The sequence below is a fragment of the Ambystoma mexicanum genome, chromosome 4p (genome assembly GCF_040938575.1).
Source record: "Ambystoma mexicanum isolate Mex_15411 chromosome 4p, UKY_AmexF1_1, whole genome shotgun sequence".
In the NCBI taxonomy this organism is placed as follows: domain Eukaryota; kingdom Metazoa; phylum Chordata; class Amphibia; order Caudata; family Ambystomatidae; genus Ambystoma; species Ambystoma mexicanum.
This window is the reverse complement of record NC_090927.1, coordinates 1,290,425,309-1,290,451,760: the sequence shown is the minus strand read 5'-3', so window position 1 is coordinate 1,290,451,760 and position 26,452 is coordinate 1,290,425,309. Positions and strand designations below refer to the sequence as shown.

General features: G+C 45.2%; 1 protein-coding gene across 1 annotated transcript in view; it reads right to left on the bottom strand.

The window, feature by feature from the left end:
- Positions 1 to 26,452, bottom strand: part of LYST (lysosomal trafficking regulator) — a 3,942,656-nt gene that overhangs the window by 669,250 nt on the left and 3,246,954 nt on the right. The window contains exon 47 of the mRNA XM_069606985.1: positions 11,290 to 11,426. Coding sequence (XP_069463086.1) covers positions 11,290 to 11,426 — 137 coding nt within the window. The remainder of the gene's footprint in view (positions 1 to 11,289; positions 11,427 to 26,452) is intronic.

Below are 26,452 nucleotides of genomic sequence, written 5' to 3'. Positions count from 1 at the left end.
GTTGTAGCTAGCCAACAGTGTGGTGGAATTCGCGATTCTGGCTTGGTAGGCTGCCGTGGAAGCTACTTTCCTGCCAAAACCATAAAGTTTTTTACTTTCTTTGTCGGGGGGAGCCTCAGAGGAAGATAATGGTGTACCAGCTCTTTTGCGGGTGTTGGTTACTACTAGAGAGTCTGGCTTAAGTTGACCTCTAATATATAGGGGGTCCGACTGGGCTGCTTTAAACAGCTTCTCCACTCTCGGATTTACAGGTCTTGTCAGGTTTGGGTTGACAAGGGATGGTGCTATTCTGCGTTGAACAGATTTTAGGATGGGAATGGTCTGGGCTACTGGCTTCCTTTCCCCTATTAGTTCTTCCGCAAAGTCCCTTTCTTCCTGGACACCTTGTGTGTCTATGTGGAAGTGGTTAGCTGCCCGAAAGAGCAGTTCATTCAGGAGGGGCTGATTATCTATTGGGGAATCAGACACTGGGGCTTCCCTTTCGACTGGTGAGTCCATTCTGAAAATCTCTGGGCTATTTTCTGGCTCATCCTCGTCTTCGTCTTCCCCGTAATAATCTGATCCTGCAGGATCTTCTGGCGTGTCAATTTCCTGACCTTCTATAAGGGAAGAGTTTCCTTGGTCTGTAGGGAAGAGGTAAGAATAGGGTTGGACCTCGATGGGGTCTAAAGGCCTAAATGGTGTCTCGACCCGGGGTCTTTTATTTGAGGGGATAGGGTCCCTTGACCATGAGGGAGAATCTTCCTGAGGGTTTAAAGCTAGGAGTTGTTCAGGGTGTCTTTCGAAAAAATTCGCCAAGGAAGACATCCTTGACATTACTCTGTCAATGTCCTCGCATGACCAGAGTTTGGAGCTTGGGGTGACCTTGCTGGGACTTTCTATGGACAGGCCCTGAGAGGACTTGAACGGGGAAGTCAGTTCTTTTGTTGTGGAGGATTGCAAGGGTTGTTTCCTTTGTTGTTTACCCCCTTCCCCGTGGGTGGAAGTGTGTTTGCCATTTCCCTTATCTTTCGACGCCTGGCGTCGAGAATCGGAGGTGGAATCCCTGTCCTTCGAAGTAGCCTTCGAAACTGGGCCCTCTTTACTCCCAAGTGGTGTACCCTTTCTCTGGGGTGCAGGCTGGTGATGGAAGTCGTGTTCGTCTCCGGACGAGTGATCTTCCGTGATGTTAATGGGCGAGGCACTATGTGCAAGTGTGGAGGCTTGCCTGACGTCGTGCGGCGACCTCGACCGGGAGCGCCCAGAGGACGTCCTTTCGGACCGCTCCTTCTGTGCCTCTTTCCGAGGTTTCGACGACGTCGAATCTCGGGTGGATTTTTTGTGTTTAGCGTGTGTATGTGTAACGCTTTTGTCGCCGGGGGACTTCCCCATAGTCGCCGGGACGGACGACCTTCCGAGGCCGGGGACGTGCGTTCGGCTGTCTTTCGACGCCTTGGTGCCCTCGGCGTCGCTGCCGTCGCTGAAGGTACCCTCCGCCTCCATAGCTGCTAGCTTGGCGTGGTGGGCCCAACGCTTGGTGGAGCGGTCCTTGAGAGTTTTGGGCTTAAACCTACTACAGGCCTTGCAACCCGCCTCGGGGTGGTCTCTGGGTAGGCAAAGATTGCACGTAGCGTGCTTATCTACCCAAGGGTATTTTTTATTACACTTGGGGCAAAACTGAAAGGGCGTACCCTCCATACGCACCTGTGGGCCGCGGGCAAGTGTATGTAGGTAATAAGGTGTCTATATATATAATATCTATATAGCCGAGTGTGGAAGTGTACCACCCCCCACTCTCCCTACTTGTAGGGCCGAGGCCAGCGGCCCAGGCCCGAGCCGAGGCGGAAGCCTCAAGGCCCAATCCGTCGGTATTCGACGTTGATCTCCTCCCCGGTTCGGCGTCGAGATGTTGATCGACGAAGGGTGACAAAAACGGGGCAAATTAGAATTAATTTTTCTGAAAATAAGGCAAAGCCAGGGAACTCCGATGAAGTGCTTCCGACCAGAATGGCAGAAAAAAACAATCTGGGGATCCTAGACGCGTGAGGGATCATGGGTACAGTGGACGTCACACTAGGGATAGTATTACTGGCACGCCCTGTGTCGACGCCCATTTTCGACTTTCGAAAAACAAACTGTAATACTCCGCAGCTTCCACTAGATGTCGGCCTATGCACAGCATGTGATCTAAGCAGATTCCACAAGCCTCAGAAACTTATTTATTTAAAACCACATCTAGAAAAACACACAGGCACTAATAGTAAGCAATTCAAAAACACGGTCACTAGAAGATATACACTCCCTTAGAAGAATATTAGACAAGTCTTAAGTAAAGCCCCACTTATTTTCAGACAGCGGTGAGCGCTTAACGTAGATGGCACTCTAATAATTTGTTTAAAAAGGGAGAGAAAAGCAGAGTATATTATGAAACAGATCCCAACACTTTCATAAGAACAAAACAAGAGAGGGAGGCAAGTAAAACTGTGAAGTTAGAGTTCAGTAGGCCCAATCCACTTTAAAAGGATCAGAACGAAATGTGTCCAAGGTCACACGGTTGAAGTGCACAAGAGTCTTGCAAAGGTTCAAAAAAAGCCGGCCGGCTCACCACTTGAGCCAATCACACAAGAGTGCGACTTGAGTTACCAAGGTCACTCAGTCCAGGGTGCCTAAACCCCCTCCCACACCCCCTGTGGTACCCAGACAGAGTAGCACCACTTTTGGAGGCTTCTGTGGAGAAGCCCGCCAAAAAGTGGAACAAAGGGCTCGACTTGGGTTAGAGTCACAGAAGAGAACACAAACGCCATTTTAGAATCGAGTCCTGGCAAAAAATACCAACCGGCGAATTAATATTAAATAAATAAACCAGCGGTATGTTCGAGGCTATGAGAATTAAATAATTAAAGTTGGTAGCCTCAAACAATGGGAAAATCCCATAGGGATATATTCGCTATCGAATATAAAAAGTAGTATCCACTGCCACCAGCCAAAACTCGATCAGGGGGAACGGAGACGTTCCCCCTCGACTAACAGACCCAAGGGCAATCGAATTGCCCCGACCAGTACGTCCACAATATGATGGTTTGTACTGGTTTCTGTTCATAATTTGGGACTAATAAAGCCAATGGTGACTTTACATGCCCTGGGAGACAGTAGTCAGTCCCAGGGTATGGAGTCTATGGTGGGGTGTCACTATGACACCCCTGTGTTACTGCACGGAGGGTGCTGTGTAACACACATAGTAAAAACACATGAGACCCTATGGAGTAAAGGACCCCATAGCCCATAAAACACATTAACAGTCAAAGGAACACCATAAATCATGTCCAAGAATGGGAGAAAAAGAGTCTCACTCTTGGCAGGAGAAAAAAACTAACTCCGGAAATCCAGCAAAGCTGCTGGGGGACTCACTAGGTTAGGAAATTCAGCCTAAAGAGAGAATTCTCCCTAACATGTTCGTACACAGTTGTTTGATGGGATTGAGAATTGATGGTGGACATCCCCATGTTGTTAGTTTATTCCATAGTTTTATTCTATTTACTGAGTCGAATGCCATTTTTAGGTCGATAAAGACGGTGTATACCGGTTGGTTCTTTAATGCAGCCTCGTATTTAAGGAGGCTCTGCATTATCAAATTCACGTTCGTTCCGATCTTGCACACAAATCCAGTTTTCCTTTTTTAGGTTTTCCATTGTTGGCTGCCCATATGGTACGTTTTTTCAATAGAAAGTTTGCGAACAGTTTTCCTAACGGGTCTAGTAAGGCTATGCATCTGTAGTTGTGTGGATTCTTTCTATCGCCAGTTTTACAAATTGGAATCAAGATTGCTAAGGTCCAACTGCGCAGAATTTGTTGTGTTCTTTCGATCATGAGGAGCAGATGAGAAAAAAAATGTGCCTAGTTTTCGGGTGCGGCCTTTAAGTTTGCATTTGATAGTCCGTCTGGTCCCGGCGCTCTTGATGAATTTAGAGTTGTGATAGTTTTAATCACGTCTTCAGTTTCCCGCGTCAGATTCCATGGAGGACCAATGAGTTCTTCTTGAATTGTGGCTGTCGATGTTTTGGCTCCATAGAGCGTAGTGAAGTGTTTAGTCCAAGCATTCGCTTCGACTTATTGGACCATGCTCGTTGCTTTGTTGTTTTCATTTAGAAGCGACCATAGTTGTCTTGTATTTTTCCCTTTGATTGATGCTAAGATTGCTTCAGCGTCTGCTTGATGTAATATCGCTTTAGCTTATTTAATCGAATTTGAGTACTTTTGTTTTTCTTTTTTTCTGTCTACTTTTGCGGCTGATGTGTTCAATGTTTTCAGTGGACGTAATTTTTTTTAATGCATTTTTTTCCTCTCTTTGATTTCAATATTAAATACGTGTTTATGTGTAGCGTTACGGTTGATATTGCTACTTGCCAAGGTCTGGTAGTCTCGAAGTACCCATTCATAGTTGAGTTTTGAAGAATCTGGCAGCAATGATGTTTCAAATTTGGAGACTAAATCAATCATTTGATGCTGTTTTATTCTTAGTTTTTTCAAGCCGTTGTTTATTTCAAGGTCTGGAAGAGTTAAACAAGAATCCTGCGTTTGCTCTGTCTTCCATGTTATTAGAATTTGGCAATGATCGCTATTAGATTGTAAGCAGTTATCAGTGACGATTAGATTGCTCCTTCTCCCATCAGAGATATAAATGTAGTCGATAATCGATTTAGATTTACCACTTGACCACGTTGGAGGCATTTGACCATGGGCGTTTAAGGGTTGTTCTGTTAGGGTTACATTTCGGATCTCAATCTCTTTAGTCCATTTCTTTGCTCTTGGGGATAGTTTCTGAAAGTCCAATCGAAAGCCTTCGGAGTTGTAAAGATGGATGTTTAGATCACCAGCGATGACAAACTCAGTTTGCGCGAAGGAGTTTGCTATTTTGTCAAACTCGTCACAAATTGAGTCTATGAACTTATTATCATTCATTGCTATTGCATTCCAATAAATATTGAAGATTGTTAAGTGTGTTTTGTCTGGATATTGATTTGACTCTGATGGTGTGGTCGAAATGCAAATGACAATGTATTGGGCCCAGCCATGGATGTTTTTCCTCTTTACAATTGACCAGTTGGGATCTAGCTTGGTCATGATTATCATTCCGGATGATGGTCTGCCTTGTCGGATAGTGATGGCCGGGTTCATGTAGGTAGAGAATCCATCGCAAACGACTTCTGTTGATAACCAAGTCTCTTGGAGACATATTATGGACATTTCATTTTGGTTGGCAGCTCCCTCCGAGAGGAGATGCTTTAAACATCTCGTATTCCATGAAGATAATGTAATCTCGTTTAATGAAATTTCATTAGGAGTTGATTGTTATAGAAAGGTCTTGATTTGTGTGCTTTGGTATTTGCTTCCAGTTAGCAGATTTCTGTTGTCTGTTTGGGAGTTTATCTCCTGTGGTAAGTCTCTTATTCTGTTTTTCAAGTGTGAATTCGATTGACTGATCAGATTTTCGCTTTCTCTTGATCGTGATTCTCCAGTTAATCGTGGTCTACTAGAAGTTTGTTGTAGTTCGAATTTGTGATATATAGGCCCCGGTTGAAGTTTGGTGTTGGTGTTCATTATCTTTTCTTTAAGCGCCATGAATCTTGTTACTTGGATTTCTTCTATACTGAAGCCCCATTTCATAAGTTATTATTATTTTTGTAGAAATCGATGTGAGCAATTTCCATCTGTTTCTTATTCGGGAAATGTGTGACGTTGATGTCTTGTGTAGAGATCTTAGGCAATGTTGGGATAGCATTGAATAGACTAAGGATATTTGCTCTGTTGAAAGTTAGTGTTTCAGCCGGTTTTAGATTTAAAGCCGTTAGTGATAATCTAAATGTGTTAGATTCCTTGTGTGGATCTATAAACGTGGGTCTAGTTAGAGATGTGTTCGCTTCGGTCTCTTTACTTTCCATAGTTTCGGAAGAAACATCGGATTCCGGCGAGAACCAGGATTCCTCAGTTGATATTAATGAATAAACAAGCGACATATTTGCCGATGTTGTGGTCACATTCTGCCATTGGTGATTTGAGCTCTACGTCATGGCCTATCACATCTAGTAGTGCATCTAGGGGTTTGTGTTCTTCAATCGAGATTAGTTCTCCTTGTATTTGCAGTGGCTGTATTTTATTGTTCTTTAAATTCGTCTTTGTCATTTCCTTGTTGGGTTGGTTACTCCTTGTTTCTTTTTTGTTAGTGGTGATTTTCTTTGTTATTATAGGACAAAGTTGGGGATGCTGCTCTGGCTTGAGTTGCAGCTTTCTCAGAAAAGCTTGAGAGCCTGTTTGGCATTTTTTTGTGGTCATCTTCTTTGGTGTTGTTGATTTGCCCAGCTGACCACATTTAGTTAAGTCAAAGATATCAAACGGGGTGCATGCTGGAGGTTCTGCATTGGGGGTATTGAAGTGGATTGGTAGATTATGTGTTTGAAGTTCATATTGAGTTGTTTGATCTTTTGTAGATACGCCTTTTATTGAAGAGTCCTCCGTCTGTTGGCGCACTGTGCCTTTGTCTAGTGAAGTGGTTGGATGTAAATGTCTTTTAGCTTTGTCGTCCATAATTTTGTTGGTGAATGTTACCAATGTTTCTGTAAGAGTTTGTTTATCCAGTCGGTCAGTTCTTTCAATTTCAGCTAACCGGTTCTGCCATATTCTTGTGGATTCTGCTTCATGAATCAGACGATCTTGGATTGAAGTTATGAAGCAGTCTATGTTTGTTTGTTTTGTCAAGATCATGGCTAGCAGAGTGGCTTGGTCTTTGGTGGCATCAACCATTGCTTCTTGGATCTTTAATAAGGGCATCATTGCTAATGATAGAACAGCCACCAGCGTGTTTTGAAGATCCAGCATAGTAGTTGGAATTAATTTGCAGGATTCTGGAGTGTTAGGTAGCGTCCCGACTTTTTGTGTTGGGTAGTCTAGCTCCTGTTGATTATGGGCAGTTGTTGTTACATTATTTTGTTGGTTCTCCTCAGGAAATGTTTTTGGAAAGAACGGGTTTGCTTTTGTAGGAATTGGCGTTGATGTGTTAGTTATTTCATCAGTGTTCTTCTTGTGCTCGTCTGTAGAGACTTTCGGTTTCTTCTGCTCTTGAAAGACCATAATGGCGTCTATTTCTGTGAAATAGAGTGAAGGTCGAGGTACTCGATTTGAAGATTTAAGGATGTTGCCTTGGTTGACTGCCATTGTTGTTTCGCTATAAGAGCTCTTTGTCGTAATGTTAAGTTCAACGTTGAATCTTTTGTCATTTTGTTTTGAGGAGTATGGAACTGGAGATCAAGTTGTGGTGAAGAGAAAGAGTCTCTTTTTTCCGAAATGGATGAAGATAGTTTTGGAGACATTTCTGTTTTATGATTGAACGTTATTTTCTGGCTTCTCTCATTCCTCGGCATTCTAGAGGTAGTTATAGATTTGGGGTGACTCAGCTCGATGTTCGCGTGACTGGATACACATAGTGAGTTACTTGGTAGTGCAGTAGCAAGCTTGGCCAGTGGGTCTTGATGCATAGGAGTGAAAGGGGGGATTTTTCTTTGTTGGCGTTAGGGTTTTTTAGGGGACAATCAGAGTTTTGAGTCAGGTTGGGTAGATAGGGGTAATTTGTAGGTTCAATCTGGGTTGTTTCAGTTTCTTTTTTGAGTTTCGCGTCTCCTTGTTGTGTTGTGGTAGTAGATCTTATTTTACCAGTTGTGTTACTTGGTTCTTTTGGAACATTAGGTTGCAAGTTCGCAATTAAGGTGTGTTTTAGAACATTTGCTACAGTTTCTTCTAACTTCTGTTGGAGACGTGTTCTGGGTTTATTACCCTCCATTTTATTGGGTGAATGTGTAAGCGAAAGAGAAAGAAGGCTATGTTGTTTGTTAGTTCAGTTACTGCATACTCAGCGTAAACAGAGGGAAACACCAGACAACGGCGCCCTTGTCAAGGGCAGCTGAGGCAGGGTTTTGTGCTCGCTTCCTGGGGACGGGGCTTCATTCCGATCACATGACTTTGGTCGAAGAAGGGATACAACGCTCGCTTCAAGCTGCTGTGTATTGACACAGACTTACACGATTCGGAGTGGGATCTTTGCAGGTAGGAAAAATGTCAATTTCAATTTCAGTGCAATTCAGGACCTGGAGACTCAGCGGGAAAAAGCAGACAACTGCGCCCTTGTCACCGCGGCGGGCTTAATGCCGCAAGGATGGCTGAGGCGGGGTTTTGTGGCTGCTTCCTGGGGGCGGGGCTTCAGTCCGCTCACATGACTTTGGTCGAAGAAGGGATACACTGCTCGCTTCAAACTGCTGTGTATTGACATTTTTCCTACCTGCAAAGATCCTGCTCCGAATCGCTTAAGTCCGTGTCAATACACAGAAGTTTGAAGCGTTGCACACTGCTGTAGTGGTCCGGATATCCACCTGAAGAGCCTCTCCTGTTTTAAAGGCGCAAACCTTTTATTCACTGCTGTGGTTGCTGCTGCTGGCTTCTTCCCTGGGTAGTGCAGATCGCTCCAGACGTCGTCCTCCTCGTCTCCCCAACTGAAGCTCCAGGAACCGTGAGTCTGCAGGAACTACCAGGAACAACTGCCATAGCACCAGCTCTTCTTCACTTTGAATAAGGTACTGTGCCCAACCTCGAGGAACTAGGGTGAAACCCTTTTCTCATCACCAAAGGCTTGTCCTCATCTTCCTTCCCTCTTATAACTTTTGCTTCCTTCTTTTGACAATATCCAAGTACTCCTGGTAATCTCGAATCGTGAACTGTACTAACCGTGTGATCCTCGACAACAGGAACCCTGTTCCACTTGACACTGGCGCAGGCCTATTGACTTTTATACACTTGTAGGAAAGTGTCCTCTGATTCTATCTGCCTTGACGAAAGTATTGCCTAAGATTTTTATCCCCAACTCTTTTGTGTTGATTCATGTGCTAAGTGTGTTTTAACTCCGGTAACATTTCTTCCCACGGGTACACGTATCTTTAGTAAGACCGAACTGTCATTACTGTCAAAAAGTGATCATATCTATACCCCCGGTAACGTCTTTGTTTCATAACACCGGTCTGTCAAAACCAAAGGTGCTTACCTTGAATTGTGCTGCACAAAGTGATTTGGTTGTGTGTAGTGTATTTTACATGTGGTTTTAATTTAATAGAAGTGAAGTGTTTTGTGAACAGATGGTTTAAAATAAATGTACTTTTACTTTTTAACCAAAAACCTTGAGTCAGTGTTTGCTTCAGTCACAGTAATTGTAGTCCTTTGTGTAATCTCTTCTACTGCTCATTTGCTCTTGAGATAAGTCTGGCTGCTCCGCTACTGCTACCACTTTAACAGTGTAGTACAGTGTCAGACCCTCTGTCTCCCCTGGCTTTCTCGGTGAGGGTGGGTCGATAACTGCACCCCTCCTCCCTGGCCTGGCCTTCTCAGGCTTCTCCCTCAGTTTCGCCAGGGTAGCTGACTTCCTCTTGGATGATGACCCGTAGTGATGGCTGGAGACCGAAGCCGATGGGGATGATTATCACGCCCTGACAATCGCGGGACCTGCCACAGCGGCGCCCCCGACTGAAGCGGCCTTGCAGTGCTTGGTCTTATGTTGGGCCCCCACGGGGGAGGTGCACTTAAAGGTCTTAGAAGCTCGCTCAGACTTTCCTGATCCGGAGGCATGCCCCTGGGTGCCACCACGCCACGACTCTAGTCGCTGGCGCCGATCCTTCAACGTGTGCGTCGTGAAGCCATGGCAAATAACGCAATCTTCCTCCTTATGCGTCGGACACAAGCAATACAGGCACTGGGAATGCGTTTTGTCCATATACTTATTCTGCAAACCGCAGTGGGAGCACAGCTTGAAAGAAACGCTGTCCTTCTCGTCCGACATGATCCACGCGTTGTAAGCCTGAAGAACCTTCTGGAAGCCTCCAAGAAGAAAACTCGATGAAAAACAGCCCTTGAGGGGTGCTGAAAAATTCCGAAAAATGGGTCGCCGTTAGTCGAAAGGATGATCGATGGAGCACAAGGGCTTGATTGACCAAAAAATAGAGTTTATCTGTCAAAAGACCAAAAAACATAGCAAAAGCTTGAAGAGCGAAGTACAAGGCCTCCCAACACTTGAACGTGCGTTAAGAATCTGAATATGGCTGCCAGAGGAGGGTCTTAGGTGGAGGCTAGTCATTGGCTGGGGGCAGTATGACCCAGAACTCAGTGATTGGTTTGTGGGATAAATACAGTTCAGAAACGAAACGGATTTCTTTTTTTACTGTGGATTCCCAGCCTGACGACAGGGAATATTCATGAGCATGTGAATCCATGCCAGACCCCATGCTGGAGAAATACACATCCTCCAACCCCAGCACCAGGGTTTCGATGGCTTCAGTTTCATTGTTGATTGGCATGCCTTGCATGGCGCCATAGATGTTGACGGCGCTGTCGACGGAGTATTTGATGATACCATCATTGTGTATTTGAACAATGAAAATGGCTGTCTGTGCAATGAGGATTTGTGTGGCAGCGCCCGCCTTATCTGGGGTGAAGGCGGCATGGGTGGAATCTCCTTTTCAAACCCTATTCCCCCACAAAGCCTCCTAGTGGGATATCGACCTCTGAAGAGGGAGCACACTCTTGGGATCTATTATGGTGAAGGGAAGCATGGCTTCTCACTCATAGTGAGTCTGAGCCCACAGACCCCTCATCCAATCATATTTGGAGAAACTGCTTTTGGTGACAGATGTTTATTATTTACTACGTGCGGTATGTAATGTTCTTTTACTTAATGCTGAAAGATGACTTCTATGTACAATTTATTAAAAGTATGATTTGAAAGAAAAAAAACAAAAAGACTAGGTGTTCTGTACTCAAGACTTATCAAAGAGAATTTTCTAGATAAGTAAAGTGAAGCAGGTATAAATACATGTGTTATTTAAACATATTCATTTTGGCTTCATGTAGTGGTTGTACAAATTGACAATCCTAAAATGAAAACTGAGATGACAATACAGCCATATATTTTCCTCAACCTACAAATATGTTGAGTACTGCTTTTAACATTCTGCTAATAAACATTTCTAGGATAGGCTTTCCAGAATGGCTAGGCTATTATGAGGAAGTGATAATATTGCTAGCAATGCAAAAACACAGACAATGGTGGGAATAAAAAGATACATATGGTGTATCTTGAATTTATAGCAACCATTGAGGTGTCCATGGTTCTCTCTTCACGCAACAGAAATAAATGTGGGCAATTCCACAAAACAAGCAAGACATTTAATCAATCTTCTAGTCAGGCACAGATTATTTTAATACATTTTTAATAATCTATACCTGATACAGATGTGAAATCTGTATAAAGTTCACTGGGGGTTCACTTTGTTTACTCTTCATTCTTAAAATATTATCCATATATCCCCAGCTTAGAATTGCTGACCACTGAATGTCTGTGCTATGCATGCTTCTTACACCTGTAGATAATAAAAATGCAAAATAAGCCATCACTTTAGACATTTTGTAGGATGTAGGAAATCAACATGACCACAAAAAAGCTTTTTCCATAAATAAGTTTAAACCGCACAAGACCATTAAGCAATATAAAAAAAAATTACAAAGTTCTGTAGTTTGTAAAACTGTAAGAGGATTCAATTCAGCACTACAGCCAAGTTAACGCCTAGTCTAGAATACTGAATGAAAACCCTTATTGATATATCTTTAGGTCCAGTTCATGCGTTCTGGATGACTACCCCTATATAACACCCCTCTCTTGGAATCCCCCTGACCCCACTGAGCCAAGAAGTAGTTCTGTTTTGCAAGTTAAAAGGGTTTATTTGATAATTTAAACAATAGATATATATATGACACTTTATAATAAATTAATAATTGAATATCACACTTAATCTGATATGATATAGATTAACAACAGAGAATCTGGCACTAGCACACTTCTTTATAGTCACTAATGAGTTGACATGAAATGGATGAGATAGCACACTGGGAAATAGGAACAAAAGAAGAATAATGTGATAGAGAATGCTTTATAGAGTTCAAATGGATGGAATGTTGAATGAATGAGATGCAGTATAGAAAATACTCAATATGATTTCAATAATACAATGTAATCACTTTTCTCTGGCAATCCCCTCCCCCCCTTGATGCAATGCAAGGAAATGGAAGGAAGCACACAGTTCTCAGAAATGCAATCAAATGTGATTCAGTTCAATCCCAGCAAGCTTACAGAAAACAGATAGGAGTTTTGAAAACACAGGCCCAAATGCTTTGATATGTGCTAGCAATGGATGAGAAATATGCTGGAAATGCTTTTTAATTCCCTTTCAGAGGTTCAGGGTGAGTGGTATCTAGTTAATATTAGTCCAGGCTCACACTAGCAATGATGCAGGGATAGTTAGCAGGTTAAACGAATTTCTGGCAAATGGAAGGCAAGCAGCAGCTGATTTTACATGTGGAGAAATTTGCAAATCGCGGTAAAATTCGCGGATGCGCCGAGCGCTATTACAGAGGAACCACAAGGACTATCTCTATCATTTTGGGGTCCTAGGAAAGCCTAGGATCTCAGCTTCCAAATAAAAGTTACTGCAAGTCTCTAGCACAAACGGTTGCAGAGATATGAGCGATTGAATAGAGGTCGTTTTTCAGATTTGAAATTTTAAAGTTCCAAAAGACAAGTGCAGCTTGCGACTAGAAATGACAAGTGACAGCTTTACAAATGACAGGTGACAGTTAGGAGGCAGTTCTACTTAGATTAAATAGATTGAATTATATTATTTTAACTAAGAGATTGGTTCTGCACAGTTTTCTAGGTACTCACACTATATTCTTGAGTGAAATGGGCCTCGCCATGGATCTGGTCAGGGTTTTGGACTGGGCTCGGGTCTCTCTCTGGGCACAGCACTGCTTTCTCTCTGAGTACAGCACTGCTTTCTCCCTCTGGTCTGGTCTCTAGTTCTGGATAGATTGAAGTCTCTAGTTTGGCTTTCTGGAGGTTGATGGAGGTAAAGTATGGATTTTTCCGGCAGAGCGTCCCGCTGCAGATGGATTTTGAAGGTCCCTATCTGTCCTGTCTGTCTGCTTTTATGTGTTTAGAATGTGGGTGTGTTCTAGCATCACTGACCCTACCTCTCTCTCAGCTTCTAATTGGTCAAACTTCCATTTATCATTTGATTGGGGAATGAACTGTGAGTCAGAGTGATGTCATTTTACAGCCTGCCGAAAGTCCACTCCTCCTGTCAACTTACACACAAATCTAGATTTGAAACAAATACATATTTGCAGAGGTACATATTGTTTTAAAATCATATGCACCCATCATGCATTACAGGAGGTATCCCCTGTTCAAACTCTGCTCTTCCTGGGAGCTTGCATTCAGAAATGGCACATATTTAACTTTTTAACTGATTTTGCAATTTCTGACATTGACCCAACTTTACATACATGTGTGCAGGGAGTAGGGACATTAACTGATGAAGTTTCAGATTTTTAACATGCATACATTTAGAGTAATATCCACTTTTCCGCTAAAACCCCCCTGAACATGCCACCGGGTCGAAAAACCTCTTAAAATGTGGGCAGAAAAATCACAAGAATTATGGTATCATTTATAAAATTTTCACATGTCCGCTCTATGAGTTATTCATCTTTTTAAAGTTATGTTCTGGCTCCAAAGGGGTGTGGTTTCCCAGGTCACATGGTATAGAAACCAGTCTTTCCAGTTTCTGCCAAGCCAGCTTGCTCTCACAGGCAGTGCCCCTCCCAGCTCTTGCCAAGAGGAAGCTACATTTTACGACTGCGGTAATAAAAACCTTTGCCTGAGTGAAGAGGGCTTTGTTCACTCTCTTGCAGAGCACAAGTAATTCAATTATCAGATAGATGGCATATCCTTATTGTGGGCAGCAAAAGGAAGGTTGGCCTGGGAACACAGCTGTGACTCAAGTTTCCTCCTGATGGGGGTAGTTGCCAGGCAGAATCAAGTTCCTTAAGCCAGACTTTCAGCTACTGTCATGTTATTTGTTGCTTTTTAAATTAACTTGCAATTTTACACATGCAGCTAGAATGCTGATTCTAAGTGCAAAACTATGACATTTAAACAATTGCAACCTATGTGACACTCAAAAGTAGGTCACTCAGTCAATTTAAACATTTCGATTTTTTTTTTTTAGTGTCTTTCAATCCAGTGCAACTTAAACTGCTGAAATCCACAGCGCAGCCAGTCTTGTTATAAACCTTGTCTTATGATCTTCATTTCCCAGATTTTGTAGGCACACAAAACTCCATTCTGCCAAATGTCTGCTGGTGTTCAGTAAATATTTTGCACATATTGCAATGTTTGAAAATAGGCATTTTGACTTGCCTTCAGGGAAACAGAGTGGTTTTAAAACGCCGGCTTTTGGATAGTGGTGAGTACTGGTACTGCACCCATTTTTGGGATTTAAGAAAATGAATTCCCAACAATTCTAGGTTGCATTTGGCAATCAGCATTGCCATTCCCAATGGTTTCAGACTACTGTGTGGGTAGTCCAATGGTGGTTTTAGGCAGTTTCCTTCTGTGCCCATAACATCGGCAAAAATGAATGGCAGCCTATTCTTCATGCATTTCCCTGTGCATTTTCTGGGAAGCTCTGGCCATCATGATGTTTTCATGTCAGTACTGCACAGTTTTGAGGTAGGGCTCGGATGCATGGGTAAATACATCCCACAAGCCCCCCTCTTGCGATGGCCATTCTATTTCACGAATGGGACTCGCAAGATCTGGGATGTTTCCTCATCTTCTTCCAATAGATGGCACAGTTCAGCATCTTTTCCTCCATCCGGTCAGATCGGTTCTCCTCGCCGGTCCTGATGGGAATATTGGGCGGTACCCCGAGCCCGTTGCGTCTCAGCTCCCGGTCTCCGGATCGTCCTCCTTGGCCCGTCTCAAGGTTTTCTTTCTCCTAGGACGACAAAGGAAGAGCGGCAATATCTACTCATAGACGATTTTTTTCCACCACTGTTGAGATAGTGGGGCAGCATATGCATTTCATCATAACGAAACATTACATTCTTATTTTGAAAAAAAAAACAGTATCACTAGAGACAGTTTCATGTAAATCACAATATTTTAGAGACTAGATGCGGTATCTTTTATTATTGGAACTGAATTAGTCTGATACAGTACCCGCTAGGATTCCAGAGGTTTCCTCCAGTTGTTGCAGAGTGTGCCTGGGATGGCAACATTTCAACTGGTTTATGTGGACCCACTTGTCTTCCCCCTCTGCCGAACCGCCTTTGGGGATGCGGATCTTGTAGGCCACAGGGGAGATCTTATCGACGATCTCAAAGGGTCCCTTCCATGTAGGCAAAAATTTGCGCTGCTTGGCCTGGTTCCTTTGGAAGTTGTATAGATAGACCCGGTCTCCCACCTGATATTCCTTCCTGGAAGTTTTCAGGTCATAATGGGTCTTCATGCTATCAGCCGATCTTTCTAGATTCCGCTGAGCATAAGCAAAAGCATGTTGGAGGTGTTTCCTTAAATTCTCTACATACTCATGAGTAGTGGAGGCATTTATCAGTGTCTGCTCTTGGGTCCTGTAGAGCAAATGCTGAGGAAGCACCATCTTGCGCCCAGTCATCAACTCAAATGGTGAAATTTTGGTTGCAGATGAAGGGGTAGATCTGATAGCCATTAGGACCAGAGGTAATCAGATATCCCAACTTGGCCCAGAATCTGCCACAAACTTCTTTAATATGCTCACAATTGTCCGGTTATATCTCTCTACTGCCCCAGAAGAAGCTGGTCTGTAAGCAATATGCAGCTTTCTCTTGACCCCCAGTATCTCCCACATCTTTGTCATTACTTCACTGGTGAAGTGGCTACCTCTGTCTGACTCAATCCTTTGAGGTAGACCAAAACGGGAAAAGATGTGGTTAATCATCAAGGCAGCTGCAGTTTCTGCCTTGCAATTTGGGGCTGGGAGACATTCCACCCACTTGGTAAACAAGCATGTCACAGTCAACATGTACTTATTCCCCCTAGCCGAGCGGATCACAGGGCCTACAAAGTCGATTTGTAAATCTGACCATGGCAGTGTCATTCCCCTCTTTTGTAAAGGCGCCCGGTGTGTGAGGGATGTCGGCTGAAATTGTGCACACACAAGACAACCCTTCAAATATTGGTTGAGGTCCTGGCCCATGTGTGGCCAGTATGCAACCTCTCTTAAGATTTCCAATGTTGTGTGAAACCCCCTATGACCGGCGGTGGCCGCATCATGGGCGTGACTTAACATCAGGCTTCGGAATGAGGTAGGAACCACCCACTGATCGTGGCCAGCTTTGGATTTCCTTACCAGCAAACCGTCTTGGATCCGGAACATTTTTGGACATTTCATCAACACTCTTAGGTCCTCTTTCCCAATGTAATCGGTATCCGTCAGGGGAAAGTTCTCAGGGTCCTCAAGGTGCTGGTAAAATTTACCAATTATTGGATCCCCCTTCTGAGCAGTAATCAAATCAGCATCAGGGGTCTCCTTACTCCATTGTGCAATTGAAAGGTCGTTGTGAGCATTTGTCTGGGACCTAGTGATAGCAGTGACCTGGATTTCCCCCAACAGGGACTCAATCTCAATTAGATTCCCTTGGATGGCTCCGGTTTTGGCCAGCTGATCAGCTAAGTCATTTCCAGTTTTGTCTGGTCCCTCTACTTTGGAATGACCCTTGATCTTCTTCCAATAGATGGTCATCCCATTCGATGTGACCAGATCATCAATGTTTTGGATCAACTTCCCATGTTTCAAGGGTTTGTTGTTAGCACATAACATGCCTCTGGTTTTCCAATTAACCAGGTGCTCCACAAACCCGTTCCGTACATAATCCGAATCTGTGATTATGACCAGTTCGTGGAGGTGATGCTGGACAGCAGAGAGGATGGCCTGATGCACAGCCATCAATTCTGCCACCTGACTACTTCGGGGACCAATTTTGTATCCAGCGGAGGGTTCTGGGGACTCATTCACCCATGCATTCCCTACGCCGGCCACCAGTTCTTTCTCCCCGTTGTTGTCAACATGGTAAGAGCATCCATCCACATACACAGTGGGCATTCCCTCACATTTGTCTTCTTCAAAGACTTTGTGGGGGGAATTAAGGTATGCCTCCATGTTGTCCTTGATTTTCAGACTTTCGTCCTCGAGACAGTTTTCTCTGGCACAATCATGCAAGTCAGCCAGACCTTGCGCGAGTGGACTCTTCTTGTTTTGGCCATATCTGACCTCCACAGGAAAGCCTTGCATTGACAGAATCCAGGAAATAATTCGGGAATTACTCACATTTCCGGCCCGGATTCTGTCACTTTGGAGATATTGCAGAGGCTGGTGTGGAGTCTCCACTATGATGTGCTCCCCCTGGATAAACGGGCGGTAATTCTTCAATGCCCACACCGTCGCCAGGAGTGCCTTCTCACAATCGTTGAATTTTTCCTCCACAGAGGATAAAGTTTTGCTCGCATAGGAGATTACTTTATTGACCTTGTCATGCTTTTGATATAATACTGCCGTCAAGCACGTATTAGAGAACCCCGTCTCCAGGAAGAACTCCTTGTTTCTGACAGGGTAAGCTAGGCAGCAGGGCGCTTGTGAGAGGCTTCTTTTGAGTTGTCTTACTGCCTCGGCTTGTTCTGGACCCCATTCCCACTTGACCCCACCCTTCAGGAGATGAATCAGGGGTCTGGTGATCTCTGCGTAGCCCTCAATGAACTTTCTGCTGTAATTAGTCAGTCCAAGGAGGCTCCTTAGTTCCCGCAGAGTTGTGGGGTCTTTCAGTTTCTGAAGTGCTTCCACTTTCTTTTCCTGGGGACAGAGGCCCTGAGGAGTAATCTCATGCCCCAAGAAATTAACACGGGTTCTACACCACTGTGCTTTCTGAAAGGAAAGTTTTGCTCCGGCGGCCCTCAACTGTGTCAGAACATAACGGATCTCCGCTATGTGTTCCTCCACAGATGAACTTTTGATGAGGACATCATCTACATAAGCCAGGTTACCCCTTGCACCCAAGTCGGGCATGGCCTTGTGTAGAAAAATGTTGAATTCATTGCCGGAGTTGAGGTATCCGAAGGGAGTCCGGGTCCATGTGTACTGCTGGCCCCCAAAGGTAAAAGCCAGTTTGTATTGGTCCCCCCTACTGACAGGCACGGTCCAGTACCCATTGGTCAGGTCTATTGCAGTGAATACCTGTGACCCCTGGATCTGGGCCAGCCCTTGGTCAATGTAGGGCAGTGGCCATCGGGAAGTATGGACCCGTTTGTTGAGCTCCCTGAGGTCAGCGCAGAGTCTCCACTGGCCGTTTGGCTTCAATATTCCCAGCACCGGATTATTGAAGGTGCTGTGGACTGGACGGATTATTCCCCGGGACTCAAGGTTCTTAATTATTTCAGTAAGGGACTCCATTGATGCGAGAGGCAAGCGATATTGCTTCACAAACACAGGAGTCATGCCAGGGTCCGTGGGGATTGTTGTTGTGTGGATGTCAGTGCGACCACAGTCATATGAGTCTACCGCAAAGAGATCTTGGAAATCCAAGAAAACTTGTTTCAACTTTTGCTTTTGTTCCAGAGTCACACAGGCATCAGCTAGATTGACTCTCTCTTCCACCATCTGCCTGAAGCCTGGAAAGACTTCTGGTTTGGCTATCTCCGCGGCCTCCTCCAGCTGGGAGGAGAAGTCCCTGGTCAGAGTGCTGATTTGGACCGGAGGCTTCAGGTGGGCAAGGCAGCCCTCATGTACCTGGAAAATCACCTCATCCCTCCTGAAGTCACACGTCACATCTTCCTTACCATAGGGGCAGGAAGTGTACACCAGGAAGTTCCCCCCATGCCGGGTGAAAATCCTGTCTGGTGTTGTATTGTCCTCTCTGTCACTGTCAAAACAGTCCTTGGGGATTGGTCCTAACAGTTCATTTACAAGATCAATGGAGAAATGTTGGTCATCAACCGCCATTCCAATAATGGTGCCTGCGGCTAGAGTAATACTCTTTAAGTCGCTGTTATCCACCTCTATTGGAATGGTGTCATGTTCTATGTTGACTAATGGAGTTGGGTTTACCCCCAACCCTTGCTGTTGGAGAGAAGCATTTAGATGTATGTAAGCATCAGGGTTTTTCAACTCTTGTCCCCTTTTAACTTTCACTTCCAGGGAGAATTGTCGGGTCCTTTCTGGGATGGTGACTTCCTCTTTAACCTGAATTTCAACTGCATAAGGTAGCAATTGAGCTGACCTAAATGCTTTTTCTGGATCATCAAAGCCCATGGGATTATCCGCTAATCGGGACCAAGCTTTGAAGTTTATTAGGTCCAAACTGATGGCAAAGCGATTGAGAATGTCACTGCCTAAGTAAAAGGCGGCAGTGACGTCTCGCACGACCCAACAATTATGGACTATGCTCTTGTTGCCAATGGAGATTTTGAGCATACACCTGCTTGGCAGGAGATGTTTGGAATTAGGTGCTTCCAGGTCCGTTTCCCATTTGTCTATCAGTTTGACGGCGGGAATGGCTGGATCTTTTGGGAGTTGGCGGAACATGGCTTCGCTGATGAAGCTCTTACCGTTGTTCACACACACTCGAGCGAGAACAGAGTCCTTCCCATCATTTAACTGAACAGGGATGAACAACTGCTCTCCAATTTGCTGAATATCAGCCAGGCTTTGAGCTGATTTCACATCTTTCTGGACTATAGGAGTGGGAGTTTCAGACTGTGGATTGGTATAGAATTTCAGAGTGTTTCCTTCCAGCGTGGAATACCACCTTAAACTGGAAGGAAGGTTGATTTTCAGAAATAGAGAGGACCCCCCATCACCAGTCTGTTGTCCTACTGCTATTACTGTCACGTCTGGAATTTGGCTATTCTGGAAGTGAAATTCTACTTGGTCAGATTTTTGTTCAACCATGTGGCATGTGCCGTTTAAACTAACATGGTTGACACTCTGTTTTAATTTTATTGGTCAGCTAGTCTGGGTCCAGAGGACCTTGTTTACACAATCTATTAGGGGTGACAACCTTCTCAGGAGGTCATTCCCTAGTAAACAAGGGGTGCCCTCTGGGGTCACAACTATGACCGGGTGTTTCAACTTATGTCGCCCAATTTTAATGTCCAAATCTGCAGTCCCCTCAACGGGAATTTCCTTCCCGTCAAAGTTCTGGAGTTGTCCAGGAAGTGAGGTGAGTGGAATTTGGTAATTCTCTCCCCTTCCTGCATTCAGTTCATCAAAGGCCCTTCTGGACAGAAGGGTAGCTTGAGATCCAGTGTCCACCAGTGCCGAGATTGTACCCTGCCCCTGTACTTGTACCGGGGCATAATATCTTCCCTCCTTCTCCTCAAGGGGGCACAGATAATGCACATTTTTGGACAACTGGTGGGCTAATTTTCTGGTTTTGGACATCGCGAGAAAAGAATTTTGGGCAGAATTCTGTGGAGAGCCTTGGGAATCTGAAAGAAAAAGTTGGCAACTGGAGATCAGAGCCATTGTGGGTTCCCCTGGTTCCGGTTCTGGGCCGCCCCCCCCTTTTTGGAGGCAGTCCCCAGGATGGGTTTGAACCAGGGGATTTTCTTGCTGTTGGTTCTGGGATGAGATGGTGGGCGGCGGTAGCTCAGTCTCCACATCTCCCCAGTCTGGATTTGCATCCCTAGGGACCCATTTTTCTTTGGGAGGAGTTCCCCCCTCTCTGAAGGAGAAGATCCTTTTCCCAGGATCCTCTGAGGATCCCTCTCCCTCAAATTGGAAGATCTGTACCTCCTCCTCAAATTGAGTCTGTTTGGGTCTTTTGTTTCTCCTACCCCCCCTCTGCTCCTTACGAGGCAGACTTTCAGGGGCAAGAGATTTTGTTTCCGGTTCCTGGGTTTCCAGGGGCTGTTTACAAGTGAGGAAGGAAGCTTCCTCCAAGGCTTTACACCCCCCTTCCCTTTGTGCCTCCTCCCTGGGAACCGGTGAGTTATCGGGGTGCTGCCCCCGTCATTGTTCTGGAGCACCAGGTCCAGAGTTGGGTGCGTTCTGCGCCGGCACGCCCATCTGAGGGTTCTGCTGAGCCCTCAGTATGTGACCCAGATCCCGCGCCATGTTTTGAACCTGGCGCTCTAACTGGGAAACCCGCTCAGGCTGATACGGGGCCCTGTTTTCTCCCCTGGGCTGATCCCGGGAAGGGTAGCTGTCCCTCCTCTGGTAATACCCCGGGTTGGGAAGATTTGGGTACCCCTCCACCCTTGGCCTCCCCTCTCCCGGATTCAGTGGTCTGGGCTCAGGGAATTGGGGAAAGAAGGATGGATGGTTTTGGGGCTGAAAGTCGGGAGGATATCTGGGGAAAAAGTTCTGCCCAGGGTTTGGTAAATTTCTGCCCTCCGGTGGGAAGTTTGGAGGGAAGTTCCCTGGGTTAGGTGCTTGGCTGGATCCCCCCCCTTGGGCTGGAGGAGTCCACACATAACCCAGGATGGGTCGATTTCCCTTGTAACGGGGACTTACATAATCAGGAGAGCGAGGGACCCCATTTGTGGGGCTGCCTCCCTGGCTCCCTGTCTGTGACTGGCCCGAGGACCTTCTGGGCCTAGCATTATTAGGTGCAGGTAGGTTTTTAGGCCCCCCCATCTCCAAATCCAAAACGGGGGTGACCTTTACCTCTGCCACCTTGGCAGCAGCAGGGGTGCTGTTGGCTTTGGGGTTTTTCTGGGCATTACTTTTGCTATCTATCGGTTTCTGCACCTCATAGATCCGGGTAGCCTGTTCAATGACCCAGTCTAAAGATCTTTTCTCGTGAAAATCCCTCACGAGCTGGGTCATGATATATTTGGGCAAGGCATGGAAAAACGTGTTAATAAATTCCCTGCTATCCGTGCGCACCCTTCTTGTGGTCTGTGCAAAAGCACGCTTTAACTCCTGCACAAATTCTTGTGGGGCCTGATCCTCCCCACATTGCAAATTGTAGGCTGCCTTGCGAGCCTCTTGAGGATTTCTGTGAACAGAAAAATGTTTCAGGATGGCCGCCTTATATGTGGACCATCTTAAATGATTTTGGTCCTCCAGCCCCGCAAAGAAACTGGAGTATTCCGGGGAGAATGTCCACTTTACATATTGAATACAGCTTTGGCTGTCCTTCAAATGGAAAGTCTCCATCATTTGTTCAAACAACTCTAAGTGCTCCCAAACAGAATACTTAGCGTTCTTATGGTAGGGCGTGATGACGCTCCTGATCGCCTTAATCTGCTTTAAGGGGTCCTTAAGCAAGGCCCTTTTTGCCTTATTGGCCTTTTTGGTTCGGGTAACCCTTGTCCACTCTTCCTCGGACTCAGAGGCACTGCTCCCAGAGGTTCCCGTCTGTTCTTCCAGGTTTTCCCGGATTCTGCGAGCCTGGGAATGGCTGGCAGAATGTGGGGACCTGGTCTCCTGTGTCCTGCGCAGTTCAGAGGAGTCTTCAGATTCCTCCTTGCTGCCAGGATTTGCTGGGTACCCCCTCCACTGACCTAACTGGGCAGAGGTTTTCAGGATGCCCTTAATGGGCCTACTCTCCCGGGGTTCCCCATTGAACTGTACTGTACTTGGGTGCCCATACCCGGATGCCCACCCCTCCATTCCTGAGTGGTACTGGCCTATGAGCCCCAAGCTTCTGGCTGGATAGTAATCTGCCATCCCTGTGGCCCTGTGCTCATGTGCGCCAGGGGACATGGGGGTGGCAGAGTCCAGGGACTGAGAGGTATGAGGGCCTCTGGTACTAGGGCTCCTGAGGTTATGCTCCAGAGTTTCCCTTTCCCAGCGAACCTCATCTCTATCCGCCCCTGCTCCCTGTTGCAATGCAAGAGCCTGCATTTGTGCCTTCAGTTCTTCAGTTAAGGCCTTACTGGACTCTATCAGTCTCTCCTGCATCGCTACCTGTTGTTGGAGCCTATCATTGTGTTCACAGAGGGCCTCGTTTTCCCTCTGTGCTTCCTGGTTGGTCCTGGAGAACTGGGCCAGTCTTTGCTGCAGGAGGGTTACCTCCTGAGCTGTGTCCCTATTGGCCTGCTCCTTTCTTGCTAGAGCATCCTCCACCCTCCTGGTGTGCTCTAACAAGTTCTGGTGTTCTTTTTGGAGATCACCCAGTCCCTGGTGGGCCAGGTGATTTTCTTCCATTTTTCTTTTTAAATGGCAGACTTCCTGGCCTAAGGCGTCTCTTTCCTGACTAAGAGCCTGCATTTGTGCCGCCAGGTCGTCCCTTTGCCGTTGAAGGGCACCAGCTTTTTGGCGCTCCTCATCAAACTCTGCCTGGGTATCCAGGTCTTTCAAGATCAGCTTGTTGCTCTCTACCTTCACTCTATCTAGATGACTTTGCAGGGTGGCTACCTGCTCCGTGCATGCCCTGTTAAAGTCTAATTGTTGCTCCAGCTTTTTCTGGCTCTGCAGTAAGGAGTCCAAACTGTCTTGGTGCTCCTTCTGCAGGGCCAGAAATCTGGTATCCTGGTCAGCCTTTTCCTGTTGCATTATATCCATATCCTCCTTTATTTTAGTGATGTACCGTCCGCTGTCATTTTCTGACTCCTGGCTCCTCTGCAGCCTCTGCTCAGAAGAGTCCAGATCAGATTGGGCCTTCTGTAATGCCATCTGTTGCCTATTTGCCAGATTTTGGCTTTCCGCACATCTATCCTGCATGTCTCCAACGTATAGGTACAGGTATGCTGCTATCCTGGCAATCTTATTGTGTTCCTCTTTGGCTTTAGGAGCCATATATAGTTCACTCAGGGCCACATGTAAGGGACCCTGATCTCTATATATATCTGACCCTGTTTCAGTGACCTGTTGTGTGATGGCCTGCAACCACGCATCCTGGCCCTGTTCGGTCCATTCACCTCTCACAAATAGCTTGTGCAAGAGGTGCTCTCTGGCTATTTTCATGTCTACTAAGGTCGTCATTCTAGAGATTGGTCTCTGTCCTGACTTACAGAAGTTAGTATTTTATTCTTGCAGAACAGAACTTTTCTTGGAGTGTCCCTTTTGAGGAATGCTTCACAGCGTAATGCAGCGTGGTGATCCGACCGGACGTATGTATCCCGTCAGTTAGCACACTGTATTAAGCTGCACAAGTGGTAAATCTAACCCAACGTCTCGGCTCGAGCCCCCAATTTGTAAGAGGATTCAATTCAGCACTACAGCTAAGTTAACGCCTAGTCTAGAATACTGAATGAAAACCCTTATTGATATATCTTTAGGTCCAGTTCATGCGTTCTGGATGACTACCCCTATATAACACCCCTCTCTTGGAATCCCCCTGACCCCACTGAGCCAAGAAGTAGTTCTGTTTTGCAAGTTAAAAGGGTTTATTTGATAATTTAAACAATAGATATATATATGACACTTTATAATAAATTAATAATTGAATATCACACTTAATCTGATATGATATAGATTAACAACAGAGAATCTGGCACTAGCACACTTCTTTATAGTCACTAATGAGTTGACATGAAATGGATGAGATAGCACACTGGGAAATAGGAACAAAAGAAGAATAATGTGATAGAGAATGCTTTATAGAGTTCAAATGGATGGAATGTTGAATGAATGAGATGCAGTATAGAAAATACTCAATATGATTTCAATAATACAATGTAATCACTTTTCTCTGGCAATCCCCTCCCCCCCTTGATGCAATGCAAGGAAATGGAAGGAAGCACACAGTTCTCAGAAATGCAATCAAATGTGATTCAGTTCAATCCCAGCAAGCTTACAGAAAACAGATAGGAGTTTTGAAAACACAGGCCCAAATGCTTTGATTTGTGCTAGCAATGGATGAGAAATATGCTGGAAATGCTTTTTAATTCCCTTTCAGAGGTTCAGGGTGAGTGGTATCTAGTTAATATTAGTCCAGGCTCACACTAGCAATGATGCAGGGATAGTTAGCAGGTTAAACGAATTTCTGGCAAATGGAAGGCAAGCAGCAGCTGATTTTACATGTGGAGAAATTTGCAAATCGCGGTAAAATTCGCGGATGCGCCGAGCGCTATTACAGAGGAACCACAAGGACTATCTCTATCGTTTTGGGGTCCTAGGAAAGCCTAGGATCTCAGCTTCCATAACTGCAAGTCTCTAGCACAAACGGTTGCGGAGATATGAGCGATTGAATAGAGGTCGTTTTTCAGATTTGAAATTTTAAAGTTCCAAAAGACAAGTGCAGCTTGCGACTAGAAATGACAAGTGACAGCTTTACAAATGACAGGTGACAGTTAGGAGGCAGTTCTACTTAGATTAAATAGATTGAATTATATTATTTTAACTAAGAGATTGGTTCTGCACAGTTTTCTAGGTACTCACACTATATTCTTGAGTGAAATGGGCCTCGTCATGGATCTGGTCAGGGTTTTGGACTGGGCTCGGGTCTCTCTCTGGACACAGCACTGCTTTCTCTCTGAGTACAGCACTGCTTTCTCCCTCTGGTCTGGTCTCTAGTTCTGGATAGATTGAAGTCTCTAGTTTGGCTTTCTGGAGGTTGATGGAGGTAAAGTATGGATTTTTCCGGCAGAGCGTCCCGCTGCAGATGGATTTTGAAGGTCCCTATCTGTCCTGTCTGTCTGCTTTTATGTGTTTAGAATGTGGGTGTGTTCTAGCATCACTGACCCTACCTCTCTCTCAGCTTCTAATTGGTCAAACTTCCATTTATCATTTGATTGGGGAATGAACTGTGAGTCAGAGTGATGTCATTTTACAGCCTGCCGAAAGTCCACTCCTCCTGTCAATTTACACACAAATCTAGATTTGAAACAAATACATATTTGCAGAGGTACATATTGTTTTAAAATCATATGCACCCATCATGCATTACAGGAGGTATCCCCTGTTCAAACTCTGCTCTTCCTGGGAGCTTGCATTCAGAAATGGCACATATTTCACTTTTTAACTGATTTTGCAATTTCTGACATTGACCCAACTTTACATACATGTGTGCAGGGAGTAGGGACATTAACTGATGAAGTTTCAGATTTTTAACATGCATACATTTAGAGTAATATCCACTTTTCCGCTAAAACCCCCCTGAACATGCCACCGGGTCGAAAAACCTCTTAAAATGTGGGCAGAAAAATCACAAGAATTATGGTATCATTTATAAAATTTTCACATGTCCGCTCTATGAGTTATTCATCTTTTTAAAGTTATGTTCTGGCTCCAAAGGGGTGTGGTTTCCCAGGTCACATGGTATAGAAACCAGTCTTTCCAGTTTCTGCCAAGCCAGCTTGCTCTCACAGGCAGTGCCCCTCCCAGCTCTTGCCAAGAGGAAGCTACATTTTACGACTGCGGTAATAAAAACCTTTGCCTGAGTGAAGAGGGCTTTGTTCACTCTCTTGCAGAGCACAAGTAATTCAATTATCAGATAGATGGCATATCCTTAGTGTGGGCAGCAAAAGGAAGGTTGGCCTGGGAACACAGCTGTGACTCAAGTTTCCTCCTGATGGGGGTAGTTGCCAGGCAGAATCAAGTTCCTTAAGCCAGACTTTCAGCTA